The sequence below is a fragment of the Dreissena polymorpha genome, chromosome 4 (genome assembly GCF_020536995.1).
Source record: "Dreissena polymorpha isolate Duluth1 chromosome 4, UMN_Dpol_1.0, whole genome shotgun sequence".
Lineage (NCBI taxonomy): Eukaryota > Metazoa > Mollusca > Bivalvia > Myida > Dreissenidae > Dreissena > Dreissena polymorpha.
In genome coordinates this window covers 84,821,034-84,836,917 of record NC_068358.1, presented here as the reverse complement: position 1 = coordinate 84,836,917, position 15,884 = coordinate 84,821,034, and the positions used below count along the sequence as shown (strand labels likewise).

The following is a 15,884-nucleotide window of genomic DNA, read 5'->3' as shown; positions in this document are numbered from 1 at the left end:
CAGTCGGTCCAGGAAAAGCGCTGGTTTGGGGAGGGCATGGGAGCCCCCCCCCCCCCCCTCAAGCGCCAGAAATTTAGCCAATTAAAGACCATTTTAAGTAAAATAAAAGTTCTTCACATGCTTATTCAAAAGACCATATAATAATACCAAAATCACACTCCTTTTGAATTTTACAAAAAAAAAATGAACAAAAGATGAAATTAAATGGCTTTAACTGCCTTTTTCCGGACGATTTATAATGGCGGTGTGACCTACCAAGGTCGAAAAAACGCTTTCCTTAGGTTGCATTACCATGAAGAATGTGGGTATAAACATTAAGGTATCATACCCCCGACGAAGTGGAAGGTAAAAAGAATTGCACGTGTCCGTATTGTCGTTCGTCCCTGCTACTAGGTGGATCTTGCTTAAGTTTTCACGATGGCCTTTGTGTATTTATCGCAAAGAAAGGATTTTGGCCATGCCACATTTTGGCAGATTTATGGTCCTTTGTTCTAGTTTTTTCTCACGTCCCGAAAGCTTGTTTTCAGACTTTTAGTGGATCTCCCTCACACGTTCACAGGTGAATGACTTCAAAATTGTAGATGATAATACAGAAAGGTATTTTTGCTGACCACTTGTGGCAAAATATGGCCGGTGTGTCTGCTTTTTTATCATATAATATTCAGTTTTCAACACCTCTTAGGATACTGGGCTGATTTTGTTCAAACGTTCACAGTTAACCCTTTGCATGCTGGGAAATTTGTCGTCTGCTAAAATGTCGTCTGCTGAATTTGTAAAATAAGCATTTTCTTCATTTTTTTTCAAAGAATACTATCAGAATAGCAAACAGTTTGGATCCAGATGAGACGCCACGTTCTGTGGCGTCTCATCTGGATCCAAACTGTTTGCAAAGGCCTTTAAAATTCGGTTCCCGCACTGAAAAGAGTTAAATGACCTGAATGTGTACTTGATGATACAGAAAGAAATGTGGGTGCGACATAGTTCAATTTTTGCCCAAAATGTGCAGGTACATTTCCGGACCACCATTACGATTCTGATTGAATGACCAATGTGGGGAAAAGAAATACAGGAAAATGTGCCCAACTTTCGATACAATTTAATTGTATTTCAGTGTAATTTCTGCACAGTTAAAACCGTCAACACAGAGTTAGACATGCAACATTTAAGGTGCAAAACGACTATCAATACATTATGTCTTCTCACTTACACAAATAACTTTTAAAACGTACACATTCATACCAGCAAATAATAAACAAAATGAAAACATTTTTACAACTGCAGTTTCGAGTTGTTCTGATTTTAAATAATCAAGTTAATAAATTCAGATTTTAAAGTTTTAAACATCTTTTCTTTCAGGATGATGACATTGGAAATACCTTGGTGAGGAAAATAACCCACCCACCCTCCTTACGGAGTCGACCAAATGTCGTCATTATTTAAACCATCTATCATCGCCACAACTTACGGTATATATTCCGTTGTCAATACATCATAAAACCAGGGACAAAACTTTGTTTTCATAATAAATATAAATATTTATTGCCAAATAGTTACAATGAATTTAAACTGCACGTTTATATGCCCGTTAAAAGTCTTATCAGCAAAGGACATTTAAATTGATTATGGAAAATATGACAAAAACTCCACTGCACTGTAGCTGCTTTGAAAACGCGAATTTCAATTTTCCAGCATAAATGGACAAAAAAAATCAAATTCTCATTCTTTGCTAGCCAAATATCCAATTGTCAATCAAGAAGCATGGCTTACTTGAATTAAGTGGGTTACAGCGATGCACATCTATTAAAGCTACATATAAGCAGTGTAGGTGAATCAAAATTGACACTCAGGTGGAAATCAGCTGACAAGAGGAGAAATAAAGGCCTGCTCTGTATAAGGTAGATGGATAGGATTGCAACTGAGAATGGACAGTATTGAGCTTTGTAATGTGTCAGGTAAATGCAAAATGACTGACTTAATAACAAATACATGTCATACATTATGCACACGGACACACAGCGTTTTTGTGGTTGTTAATTATTACATATCACATAAACCAATGTATTATGTGGAATTGGAATAATACATAAAGCAAAAAATAAAATATGTGTATTCAACAATAATATATGTATATGCAATTGTACCTGTTGTATTTATTTATGTTGACAAATTTAAGTAAAATAGCCACCTGAATACAGAATTGCGTAATTAACTGCTTTTACCCAAAAATTGTATATGCTTGTATGGATTAAAAAAGAAATCAATAAAAATGAAACCAATTCTATGCACGTTTGAACACAGTTTAAAAATACAGTTTCAAAGATTTACAATAAGTAAAGAAAAACAGTCATACTAGAACTAAAGCATATACATAATATGTCAAGCATACATACATACAGAACATGAAATGAACACAATTTTGTGTGAGAAAATAACCAAAATGACGTCCATTCTGAGTTTGATGTCTAATTCCAAATAAACATTAAATGATAATATAGTGTTTCACAGCAGTAAAGATTCAAAAGTGTGAGCACATAAAATTCAATTGATTTCAAGTTTTCATTGCAACACACTTGCTTGAGAAACCTGACAGGTAAATATTGCTGGAATCTGTAATAAAAAACTATTATTTGGTAGGGCAAGTACACAAAGTTACAAGCTCATACAGCTGTTTCAATAAAAAGCACACATTTCCAAACTTTCTACTATATAGATCATGAATAAATGTGTACTATATAAATGAAAAATAGATTTGTTTTTTGGTTTGATTATTTTGAAATTATACATGCTTGAAACAATCTCCCTTTTTCTAGATATGTCCTAGCATTCGAAAAAAAGCTTGAAATATTACAAATATTTGGATAATGTGTGAACAGCAGTACAATCCATCACCAGCAATGCAGACAGTTTTTGGGGCATTAAAGGGACACATCCATGGGAGATGACATTACAATGTGATGTAAAAATGAAGATTAAGAGCAATTTTTGTAATATTTGTTGAATACAATGGCATTCTTTCTATAAATAGTTGGCAAACAATTTGATGTACAAGCAAAGGTCACAAAGAACATTTCCACAGGTCAGTACTTAAAGCTTTGTTTACATGTTTTTGTAATATTCATACCAATATGTTATTGTTTATGAAGTTGTCATATTTAACAGTTTTATATGTGTCAATATTTCTGGGAAACACCACAGATATACCACTTTTAAGTACCCAAAGGTTCTCTCGGCATGCAATTAGCGAACATATGAAGTTTTACAGGGTATTAACAAACAGAAAATTCACTTGCAAACACAATTAAAAGCACAAATAAATACTGAAAATAAATATAAATATAACATAAAAAATACTCAAACAACTCAACTAAATGAAAACAATACAATAGTTTAACATTATCAATAATTACAATATGGCAATAATATATTCACCGAAAAGAAACACATTAAGCTAAGACTACTTTGATTTTCCCAAAATTAACTTCTTAAAATTCCAAATCTGTTTCACAATTTAAACAACCATTTCAAGTTGAAGTTATTTTCTCCTCTTTCAAAAAGTATGGTAAACAATCTTGACATTGACAGACTCAGAAAATGTATCATATGAAAAAGGATGCACTTACTATTTGCAGACATTGTTTGTGAAAATCAAACAAGTCATAAAAACACAAAAATGAGTTGTACGTAACTATTTTCACGAGTGTTGTGTGGAGCAGAATTAGAGCAGAATCTCACCAGTGAAAAAACATCTTTTAAAATTTCTGAGATTCTTTATACAAAATTTAAGACAAGTCATCTTTTCCAGAAGTCGAATCACAATATGTACTTATTACATTTCTGAATATATAAACCAATATGACATGTATATATGGCAATATTTAAACAAAAATTAAACGCATCTTGCCATTTGTGCCCTTCTTAGCCATAGAGGAAACAAAAATTCCCCAAATTTGAAGTCTGCACCTGGGTCATTACTTAAAGAAGGGAAAATGAATATCAGTTAAGCTGTTAATAGAGGTTCTGGTTTCTAATAACACTACATCTAGTTATATGTAGCATGTCTTCACGATCACATCATACAAATTCTATATTGAAAGGGGGCATTATTTTTGTGATTTTTAGCCAACAGCAGTGAAAATTGCACTTCACAATTTTATATCATATGAAACAAAGTCATGCACGCAAATTTTGTTGAAAGTACTTCGCCTACAAATCAGCTGACAGACCTGGTTAATCCAGTATAAAGCATCAAGCAAGGGGTAAACAAATGGCAATGTGTGTCAATAAATTGGGTATAATCCAACACATACTGGAATATAAAACAATTTACAGTTTATCTACAGCTTAAGAAGCTACAAAGGACCCTTCAATTATGTAAACTTAAATGTCATTTAAAAAGCGTTTGGAAACTTTTTATCCTGTAAAAAAATGCATTTTTAATCCCTGAAAGAAAATTTGTAACAATGTCTGTATACTTTTAAACTTAACGCATAAAACCAAAGCCCAATAAAACTTGTACTTGAACGTGACAATATGAGAAATGTAGCAAGGCATTTTTCAAGTCTGTTACTAAGACCTATTACCTGCACTACCTCCTGTATGTCTTACATTTACCCGACTAAGACTTTTGGAATTCAGCATATTTCTAATGCAAACCATTCAAGGTCTTCAGAAAAGAAAAAGTAAAAAGAAACACATCTATTCCAATTTGAATGCTGTATTCACAAATGATGATGGAACTAGAATGACGTTGAATCACGACTCCTCGTTCCCAGAGTCATCATCATCATCATAATACATGTTGTCCTCATCATCATCGTCATCACAATCATCACCATAGTCATAATCGCAAAAGTCTACATCATTTGGTTCATTTTTCGGTGCAGTGGAAACACAGTACTCCTGCAATGTCATTGGAACCTTTACTCCATCCTTCTCGGCTTCATCGCGAGTTTGAAGCACCTGTTTTCTGTGAGACAATAAAAAAAGCATTAGTTATCTTTGAGAGTAGTCCTCAAATTTGTAAAAGAAATGCAATACTTGGCATTCACTTGTGCAGGTCTTTGTTAACTCATAAAAAATGGTTCATGAAGAAATATTAAAGATGACGCAATTAACATAAAGATTAAATGTCTATGTACAAGACATTGCACGTGAATGTTTAAATGTCTTGTTTCATATGCAATGGGCTACAAAAGCTATTCATTTGTACTCATCAGGTCATTTACTACAGGATAACATTTTTAAAATCAAAATTATGTAAAATACTTAAAATGGTAGTTTGAGGTAAGAAGCCAAGATTGCTATGCATGTCACAGCTAGGCTAGCCATTGTTTCTTGTAAATCATTCTGAAGACATTGCGGCTCCTAGCATACCTTATCAAAGTCTCATATTCCTTGTCCTTTCCCCGTGAGTCTTTCCACTTCCTGTACATGACTGACGCATCAACGTTGGCAGGTGAAAACGTGTTCGGTTCATTTAGTAAGGAAATTATGCTGAGCAAAATAGTTCTGAAAAAAGTATTAAAGAGGGTTTAACAGACAATCAAAATCATGAAAATTATGTTATTCTTTGTAAATGATTGCCTTTAATTGTTCACATTTTAATAAATTTCCTTCCATTACAAAAGGTGCTGGAAAATAAATCATGTAGTGATATTTTACAAGTTAATGAGTTAACACCAGTGATTTTTTTGCTCAAAATTACCACAAATTTTCGGCTGCTTCCCAATCGCAAAATTCCATGTTTTTTCCCAAAAAATCTGACCAAAATTTCCCAAAAAAAGCCCAATTATTTTTTTTATGAAAGAAATCTCTTATGACTTAATTATGATTTCTTAACTCTAGATCTCAACTTAATTTTTAAAAAATTAAATTTTTTCCTACAAAATATATATCTTTAATTTAGTCCTTTTTGACCATAAATAATTCCCAAAAATGCCACTTTTATTGATTAAAAAAAATCCTAATTACACCAGACTCCTTTTCCCAAAATGGCAAGAAAACCCCCTGAAGATGCACTTAAAAACAATATTAATTCTGTTACTTATAATCATATTTATAATGCTTAATTTTCCCAATTTCATGGTTTATCGCGCTATTTTCCCAATTTCTCAGTTTATCGCGCTAATTTTCCCAATTCAAATGGCACAGGCTTTAACAAATACAAGCAAAAAAATCACTGAACACTTCTTGAAAAAGGCAGTAAAAGATACAGCTGTACCCAGCGGGCCAGATAAGATGCGTATTTGCGTAAAATACACATGAAAAATAGAAAATACGCATGACTTAAAATTTTCTTGAGTAAAAATCTCCTGGCTTAATTCGGATTACGCATCGTGTGCAATTTCAATGCATATTTGCCGTTTATACATGCATATAAATTCATGTAAACATGACTGGTTCCTTTCATTGTGTCCACACCGGTAAAAACGTAGTGACATGACCATCTACATGTATGTATAGAATGTGGCTTCCAACCTAATTTACTCCTCAGAATGGTATCATTTCATTTTGGTCCACGATAAATGCCGATGTTGACACAACGGGCTCACCGCTACATTGTTGAGATTTGATATACGCTTATATTGAAAACATTTGACATCACATTCGATAAAACCCTAATCGCCCAACTTCAAGCATTTAATTTTTGCCATCAGTTCATCTCTTGTGAAAAACCTTTTTCCTTCAAGCACTTTTTAAATGGCAGCCGAAATACACATATAATAAACAAGTTGTGTGGACCGAGCTTAGAAGATTTTGATCGTGGCTGTACAGTGTGTGCTAAACAGTGGCTTGCCAAATCAAGACGGAAAAAGAGATTAATGGCTGCTTATAAGCCAAAGGCAAAACAATAGAACAACTGTTAAATCATTGTGTAAAACAAAATGTATTGCTCTATTGTGTACAAGACTGCTTGTTATAGCGAGTTAACACTATATGTACAATTTATTATTAATTGTAATCCTTTGAACATAAATACTCACTAAAATTATTGGATTTTGATTTTACTCATCAATGAAAAATTCAATGAGTGAAATACCCCTCGGCTGAAAAAATATCTGGAGCTCTGGCTGTACCCCACCAAAATTTCTTTGACCTTTTTATTTGAGCCAGCGTGACCGACTAGAGTCTTCTGCAAATCATGCAATGACCTCAACAATTGAGGTTGAATTTCGAGAAAATTCTTCAATAGTCATGAAAGGTATGGACTGGAATCAAAAGAGGCTCAACCCTTGGAGTTTCAAGTTTAAATTTGACCTTGATTAGGCATGACTATCATTCCTTCTGTGCATTGTCTCAATGACCTAAACATTGATGCCAAATTTCATGAAAATCTTCAAAAGATTTAAGATACATTGTATATGGAGCAGATAAGAATTTATTGTTAAAAGGGCAAGAATTCCCTGGAGCACAACATAATGACAATATGCTTATTTAAATCCTGCAGGAAAACTGCATATAAATTTGCATAAAAATCAAATCATTATTTCCTGTTGTGTGACACAGAAACATATAATCTATTAGAACGCGTCATATTATTTCTTAAAAGCAATAAATGCCTGAAACATTATTCTACACGAAGTATATGCATGTCCACCTAGGAGCAATGCTGAAAATAAAAGTGTCATTGAATTTGAATCATAATTGTTTGAGATCAAAAGAGAAATTATTATGTACATGTCCACCATGTAGCCTTGTAGGGATACTGCAGATGAATTTACATCTATGTTAAAGTTTTATATTAGAGGTCACAGTGACCTTGACCTTTGACCTAGTGACCCAAAAATGGGTGTGGCGTGAAGAACTCATCAAGGTGCAGCTACATATGAAGTTTCAATGTTGTAGGTGGAAGCACTTTGATTTTAGAGCAAATGTTAAGGTTTTAGCACGACGTGGAGGGCAGACGCCAGACGACGTGCTGGCGATGACAATACCTCGGGTTTTCTCCGAAAACAGCCGAGCTAAAAAGGAGGAAATCAGCTAAAAGGAGGGAAATCAGCTTAAACAAGACCAAATCAACTCAGTGTTCTAACTGTTCAGAAATGAAGCTGTTAAAGTGTACCTGACGTTCTGAGTGGGGTTCCATCTCTCAGAAGGTTCCTCTCCGCTCTGAGGGTCATCCACTGGAGGGTGCAGGATCGATATACACACATCTCCATTCTGCAACATATGATAGAAACTTTCAAGTATTGATGTGTACACAAAAGGTTAAGGAGAGTACTATAGTAATAATGTCACCACAGTTCAATGAGATTTGGAGGACAAAACATAAGCCCTTATCAGTTCTTACACTAAGGTGCACTAAACATCGTATTACATTTTACAGATTCATGAAAACTGATAACATTCTATTAGACTACGTGTACCTAAAATGATAACTTTTGTAACTATGATTTCATTTAATAGCTATAATGTACTTTAAATATTCTGCTTATCAGTTAGAGATGAAAGAAGATAAAATTTAGCCTTAATATGACATTAATTACTTATGAAAATATTCATTTTCCCAATTTTTCAGATAAAATTTCCACTGAATTATTGATCATTAAAAAAAACATTTCAACCCAAAGTTTTTTCTTAACAAAGCTAAGATTTTACAATCAAAATGTATGCATACCTCATACACATTTGGATGCCACATTTTGTTGACGAATCGCACACTGGGTGGAGCATATGGGTAGTCATGTGGGAACTTCATAATGGCCTGCAATGGTAAGTAACTCTTAGTTCATCTAGCTGGGAGAACTTACCTAAGTTGCGTCCCTTTGTCATATGTACAACACTAAATGCAATGCCTGTCGGTTCATGCAGTCTGATGTGAAAACATGTTGGCACAGGCACATAGCACACTTTTTATCAGCTACTGTCCTTGCTAATAATGCAAGTGGTGAATCAACAATAGTTATCTTCAATAGATACTGTATTGTCTGGTTATTATAAGCCCCAAGGTTTTCAATGCATGGAATCTCTGGAAAGCAAGAGTAGCCTCACAAAGAGGCGAGTGTTTTTTAAGGGTTTTATTAAATAAAAAACATAACTTCACTTCTTATTATTTATTACCAGTATTTATAAGGTTTATAAGATACCTGTAAAAAATATTCTGGAAGGATGCCGATTTAAATAAATTCTACTACAAGTATTGAAAGTCTTAAAAAATGCATTTTTTCAATTTAATTGAAAAACTGCAATTATTGATAGAAAATATGAAGACATAAAATGTAATTAGAAATTTAAAAAATCTGTTCTCACAAATAAATGTGTGTTGTATTGCATTGTCCGCTGTCATAATTATGTTTCAGTTCTTACATTTTATACAATCTCATAACTTGAGCTGTGCAAAAAACCTGAAAAATAGCCCCCCTGCTTTGTCAGCTAGATTAAAGGGCAAATAACTCAAGAAAAAGTGAAACATTGGACATCAAAAGAAAGAATCTGACTTAATTTCAAGGTGATAATATTATGTTTATTTTCTATTGCGTAGCTTGAAAAATATGATTTAGTTATCTCCACAAACTGGTAAAATTGTATGTGGATTGAATGTTGAACTGAAATATGATTAGGCCCCTCTCAGATTTCATTTGCATGCATCTTTGTCATCATTGTTCAGGGATATGTGAATGGCTTGGGTGCTCACTGTCTTTTGCCTGCCATTTTTTCAGCCTGCCTAGATCCCTATATGAGATCAATTTTTATGTACACTTAAATGCTTTACAAATTATGTATATTTAAGAGCCAAGTTTGAAGTTTGGAGTTCATTAAAACTGTTTTAAGCCTCAAGAGCTTTTGAATTGACTGTTCCAAGATGGCCACCCAGTTTTGTTAATGTTTGTTCTTTGTTATGTACATGTATGTGTGTGCATTTTGTCTAGTTTTGTTTCACACTGTTTGGCAATGGGTTCCTTGCCATAAATAAAAGGCGGCATCAAATAATAAGGTTTTTGTCTATTGCTCTTGCAGCTGGTGTTTCACTTTTAAGACATTTGTTACATAACTACATGTATGTTTAAAAGAAAAAAAAAATTACAATACCAAAATAAGTGTAAGTGGGATACATGATTCGAGTAAGGGATAATCATATTTTAAATCAATTATACATAAAAGTGTGCTGATGTTGTTATTTTCACATCCACTATTGCAATTTATTGTCTGTTGTATCATTTTGAGTGTTATCATAATATGTGAATTAAATGGAGGAAAAATAAATAGATAAGAAAAGCAAAAGTTCTGTTTTTATACCACCTCAAAAGTGAAGATTTTGATTTATAACTACATAATGTAGATTTTTTTTACAGACATGCGCAAGACCTGGGGGCACATCCACTTTCCGTGCAAACTGCCTACCATGCTGTATTGCCAATTGAATTCCTGGGTAAATGCTAGTTCTTCTTGAATGCTTTGAGGTTTTAGACGTACATACATACTGCTCAAAAGTTCTTCCTTGTAAAGGCAAAACCACGTAAAAAAATATGTCCAATTTATGTTCAATCAACATGTAATAGTAAATACATCCTAACAAACACAATAGCTGGTATCAATGACATCAACGTGTGTGTCTCTTCAGTCCGTTTCCTGGGCCTATAACCAGTTCTTAGTGTCTTTGGGGAAGATCTAGAGAACGCTTCCCGAGTGGGGATTGAACCCCTGAGGCTGACCTCCCGGTCGCTAGGCAGACACCATTAAATATATTATATATGTCCATATCCATAATTCCATTATGCCACGGCGAATGTATAAGCCTTAAATTATGGACTTCCCAGACATAAAATTGAAAATTCCACTTTTCTTTCAGTTTTTAAGACAACGCTACCGAAAGTGTTGATTTCTCAAAACAAACATACTGCAACTCTTATCTTTTACCCCATAATCCAGTATAATAACGATTTATATGTTCATAATCAAAATATGTTTAATATTGACAATAAATGTGTTAAAGAATTTCATAAACAAAATCACCAACCATTTAAGTGAATATACGATGTGAATTGTGGGATCAGGAAATTCCCATTATATATGCATGAACCACGTGACACGATGTGCCAGCATCAAGCACCACCAATCAACAACTGAATTTTACTTTCATAAATAGTTGCAAACCTGAAAGTGAATTTCTGAGAATAAAAAAGCCTCTTTCCGTTTATTGTATATGTTTGAATTAGCATAGGTAACGTAAGTATTTTTAAATGTGTATAATCAAATTTGTTATCCAAAAGCAATTGCAAGGTTTCATTATTCACAAATTTGTACAACGTCACATCATTACTACCGGGGGAAAGCATGGACTAGATATTTGATTGCTAAATAAAAACTTCGTAGTGCAGATAAAGCTAAGATCTTTTTTCTTTTGGTTTAAAAATTTGAAGGGCATTTTTGTAAAAAGTGAAACTTTTTCTCAAACTAAAAACAAGTTGTTTTAGCTGTATCTACTTCGCTTCAGTCGTTGAGATACAAATGAAGGTTAGTATAGATTTGAGACATGTACAGTTAGTGTAAACACCTTCACATGGGTTCGGCATATATAAGGCTGCCTGAGTGCTGATTGGCTGATGCCATACCTACAAGAAATTGATTGAAAGTTGGAAAAATCTATTTTGGTCTTGCTGAGAAATTCATGAAATGTACATGTAGTAGCTCCGATGCAGAGTAAACGGAGTGAATAACCAGATTTACTGTTAAGATTTGTACGTGCTGAGTATTAGAAAACAGTGTATGTGCCGAATATCCAATGTCTGAGGGACTGCTGCCATCTGTAAAGTCGACGTACGACATCAGGGTTTTTTTTTTACTAAGAAAGTGACGCTGATATTCGGCGTCTTCCCCTACCAGAATTTTTCCCCTCAAAATACAATTTCCCCACCAAAAATATCATTTTTCACCAAAATATAATATTTTCTCTCAAAGAAATGTTTATTTTTCCTTTGGGCATTCGACAATTATCCAATTTGCACCATGTACAACGATCTCGCTCTCTCTCTCCAGACTAACACAAAAAATCTGGGAATCCCAGTTATTCTAAATATAGCTCTTAAATTACGTCATGTAAACTGGGCAACTAATCGTAATAATCATGTGACTATTTTACTGGATACCGGTCTTGCGCGAGAAGGGTGTTTCGTCATTTAATTACCGGAAACCAGTCGAATTTTCATCCGGATATATGCAAGCCAAGATATAAACGTGAAAACAGACAAAAATGTCTCACAATTGGCGTTCTTACACAAACAAAATAAAACGCTCTGACGAAGATACTGAACGCATCGAGGCATTTTTTAAGAAAGAATCATCGAAAACCGTTAAAACCCAGCAGGATTCTGAGGTAATCAACATCGAACATTGTGAAAGTGAAAGTAGAAAATCGGCAGCTGCCGCTCCTTTCCCTTCCAATACTGTAGCAGATCAAGATAGTCAACCCATTCATCATGAAATTGAAATCACAAAATTGACATCGCCCCCCAGCCCCAGTACAGAAATATAGTTGAAAATATTTCCCATTATTAGATCTACACCTGCAACTATGTTATGGACTTTGACTTTAATACATGTTAAATGTGTTTAAAAACAAAAAGGACAGAGACATGCCTTTTTTGATGAGTTATAAACATTGAAATGAACAATTTTTATTTTTTCCCCTAATATGTCTCTTTCGTACTCTTTTTTCCCCTTTCACCCAGCGTCTTCCTTTTTCTCTAAAAAAAACCCCTGGACATAGCAGCGATTTTCCTTGTCCAATTGGGAAAAGTACCTGTACCGGTCCAATTGGGAAAAATCGAGTCGTGAAAACCTCAAAATTGGGAAAAATCGAGTCGTGAAAACCTCAAATTGGGAAATTGGTGTATTTGATTTTTTGCTCCCAAATACTTTAAAATTGATAACCAAGTGTTTTCAAGCTGTCAATATTATATAAACCTAGGTTTAAGCTATAGAGCTGCAAAGGGAAACTAACTAAATGTTGCTTAAAAAAAAAAAAAAAATATTTTTTTTTTTTTTTTTTTAAATTGGGAAATTTGTATTTTTTTCGTAATTGGGAAAGTGCCGTTTACCGGTACTTTATAAAGAAGGAGGAAAATCGCTGCATAGTTTTTTAGTGTAATTTGCACCCGGACGTCCGCTTATGGAAGTGCTGAACTATGTGAAAAGCCTGCTGGAGACAAGTGTTTTTTGAGTGGCTCAAAACCAGATGCTAGGTTTTGTTGGTAGAACGCCCTGTAGGAGTTCAAGGTCATATGGGCTGAAGTTTCACACTAGAAAGGGCTCATAAGCATGATAAGACCCATAAAAATTAAGTACTTTTCATAACATGTTTACTTTATATTGATTAATAAAAATATCTGTTGTTAAGCAAATTTTTTCGGACAAACAATTAGATTTCTTTAAAGTATATTGAAAATAATAGCAAAGTTCAATAAATATTCAATCAATTATATACCCAAAAAACACAACAGCTGATATATGTCATTCCCAAGAACAAGGAAATATGTAACAAAGAAAACAAAGGAAGTGAATGTCAATTTTTTTAAATCCATCTAACATACACACGATCTTTGTAAATTGTCTTTTAAATTATATTCTGGAATGCTATACCTTGAAGTAGCCGCCCTCGTACAGTGTTCCAGGAGGCCCAAATATTGCTACTTCCCATTCGAATAACTTCTCATCGTCAAGTAATTTCACTCTAAAACCCTCAACTGGTTCGCTAACAATTTTCTTCAATTCGAGCTGTAGAGCCTTGACGGCTCCACTTGTTGGACTTTGTGCCATTGGAAAATTGTCTATGAAACTATATTTTTGACAAATGAAAGAAAGAAATGTATAATGTACGAGACTCTGACAGATGAACCAGACGTTCCTCTTTTGTTTGCTCTGCGCAGTATAATGGCGATATTTCAATTATGACGTCACAGACGATAGTGTATTGAATGTCGTAAATGAAAATAAACAATACGAGAAAAGTAAAACGTCAAAATATTAGTATATGTTATGATTTTCTCGTGTTTAATGTTCGATTAAAACCGATAAAAATATGTCTACTATATGTTTAATGTTTATTTTAATGAAATATTAATTAACTAATTCATGATTCAAAACGGTCAAAAAAGTCCCAAATCATTTCGCAACGTTAGCCGCTGATTGGGTTTACTGTACTCGAGCCAAGTAAAAATATTCTGTCCATTCTTGAAAAAGAACGTGAATGTAACATTTGCTTGTTACATATAAGTTATTGCATTCCCTACATCGCTTCCACTCAAACATTAAGTGTGGAAATGCAAAGTAATATGATCAGAAGCTGCTACCTATTTTACGGACAAAGCTAATTGGATAACCACGCATTAAAATAAATATATGGACATTATGTCTACAAATTATATTTTTAAATGAAAAGGTAATTCAACAAAACATTTAAATCATATTATTGATTGATGAAAAAATCGTTTTACATGTCTAAACCTTTAGATCTAATATCATAATATTTACCATGGCTAGTTACTTTATTTCTTGGTTCAGTAATACCTCAGTTGTTGATTTTTGCAAACCAAACCTGTCATTTTTTCTGCACGGAATGGCTTGTCTGATGCACAGCGATTGGCAGAAAGCTTCTAAAAACGGGAAACCCAAATCAAACATGAAATTTGATAAATGATACAGACGTAATGTAAATGTCCTGCTCTGGTTGATTTTGAACAATTTAAATGATTTTGGTAAGAAACATTTAAATACAAAAATAAGGTTATCATATAGTGCCTCTTATCCCCACTGATTTTCTGCAAAATTCACAATCTTACTTTTAAGATCAAATCTAAATGAGCATTCGGTGTAGAATCCCAAAAGTATTTGATTATTGGTTTTAGGTCTAATCTTTAGATAGTGATGTGTTTCCACACGTACAATTTGCTTATTTATGAGATCGGGAAATTGCTACCGTCTCTGGCTTATACCCATATGGCTAAGGCCGGGAAACAGAAACAGCATAAACACATAGAGGCAGCATGTATTTTAGCAGAGAAAACAATTAATATTTTGTACAATTTACCACAAAATAATGGCATCATTTTTACATTGTATCTAGATGTATGTATTTACATATGATATAGCATATGGCGAAGTTGGTATGATGCTTAAATGTCCATTGATAGCATCGCGAAAATAGATTATGCGGGACGAAAAATTTAAGTTGCATAGGTATGTATATGGTTATGTAAAAAAAAATATGTACCGATGGTCAACGACTGCCGCTGCGCGATGGGCTTTTGTCCGTATAAACAATATAATTAATCATAATATTTAAAGGAATTTTTTCACAGAATCGTAATTATTTTTTAACGCCATGAAATGAATTTAGTGGCTAAACATGCAATTATCGGAAATATTTTGAAAAGAGAACAGAACACGTGTGTAGCTCTTCGTCAATTAATCGTATAGTAACGGTTTACATAAAGAATTTGTCGGGATTCAAGGGCGGGACTGAATTAAGGCAATATCTTAGTAGAAACCAATATTACGTTATGGATTTAGAATTAAAAAAAATGCTATGATTAAATAGTTTCGATGCAACGCTTTATAAATGCTTTAATATTTTTGACCATTTATTACCGAAATGATATTTTTTGGGTTTTATTTATTCATGGATAATATTTTGCTTGTTTGTATACATTCTATACATGTTCATTAAAATATTTATATTTATTCTTCCCCCAAAAAAATTTGGGGGAGCACATAGTCGCCGCTTCATCTGTCCGTGCGTGTGTCCGTGTGTCCGTCCGTCCGTGCACAATTTTTGTCCGAGCTATTTCTTAGCAACTAATGACCAGAATTCAATGAAACTTTATGGGAAGCTTCACTACCAAGAGGAGATGTGCATATTATCAGCGGGTGATTTTTCATAGAGTTAT

At 33.7% G+C, this 15,884-nt stretch overlaps 1 protein-coding gene across 1 annotated transcript; it reads right to left on the bottom strand.

Annotated features, from left to right (window-relative positions):
- Positions 1-1,080: 1,080 nt before the first annotated feature.
- LOC127877550 (ubiquitin-conjugating enzyme E2 R2-like) lies at positions 1,081-13,899 on the bottom strand. Its single transcript, XM_052423523.1, has 5 exons — positions 13,579-13,899; positions 8,618-8,704; positions 8,063-8,160; positions 5,374-5,508; positions 1,081-4,966 (listed from the first exon to the last, which is right to left on the bottom strand). The coding sequence occupies exons 1-5, from the start codon at positions 13,753-13,755 to the stop codon at positions 4,753-4,755; spliced, it is 711 nt and encodes a 236-aa protein (XP_052279483.1). The 5' UTR covers positions 13,756-13,899; the 3' UTR covers positions 1,081-4,752.
- Positions 13,900-15,884: the final 1,985 nt, after the last annotated feature.

Coding starts and splice junctions, on each gene's coding strand:
- LOC127877550 (XM_052423523.1), bottom strand. CDS start 13,755: ATGGCACAAAGTCCAACAAGTGGAGCCGTCAAGGCTCTACAGCTCGAA. Junction 8,161..8,617: donor GGCATCCAAATGTGTATGAG/GTATGCATACAT, acceptor CATATGTTGCAG/AATGGAGATGTGTGTATATC. Junction 4,967..5,373: donor GAATATGAGACTTTGATAAG/GTATGCTAGGAG, acceptor ATTGTCTCACAG/AAAACAGGTGCTTCAAACTC.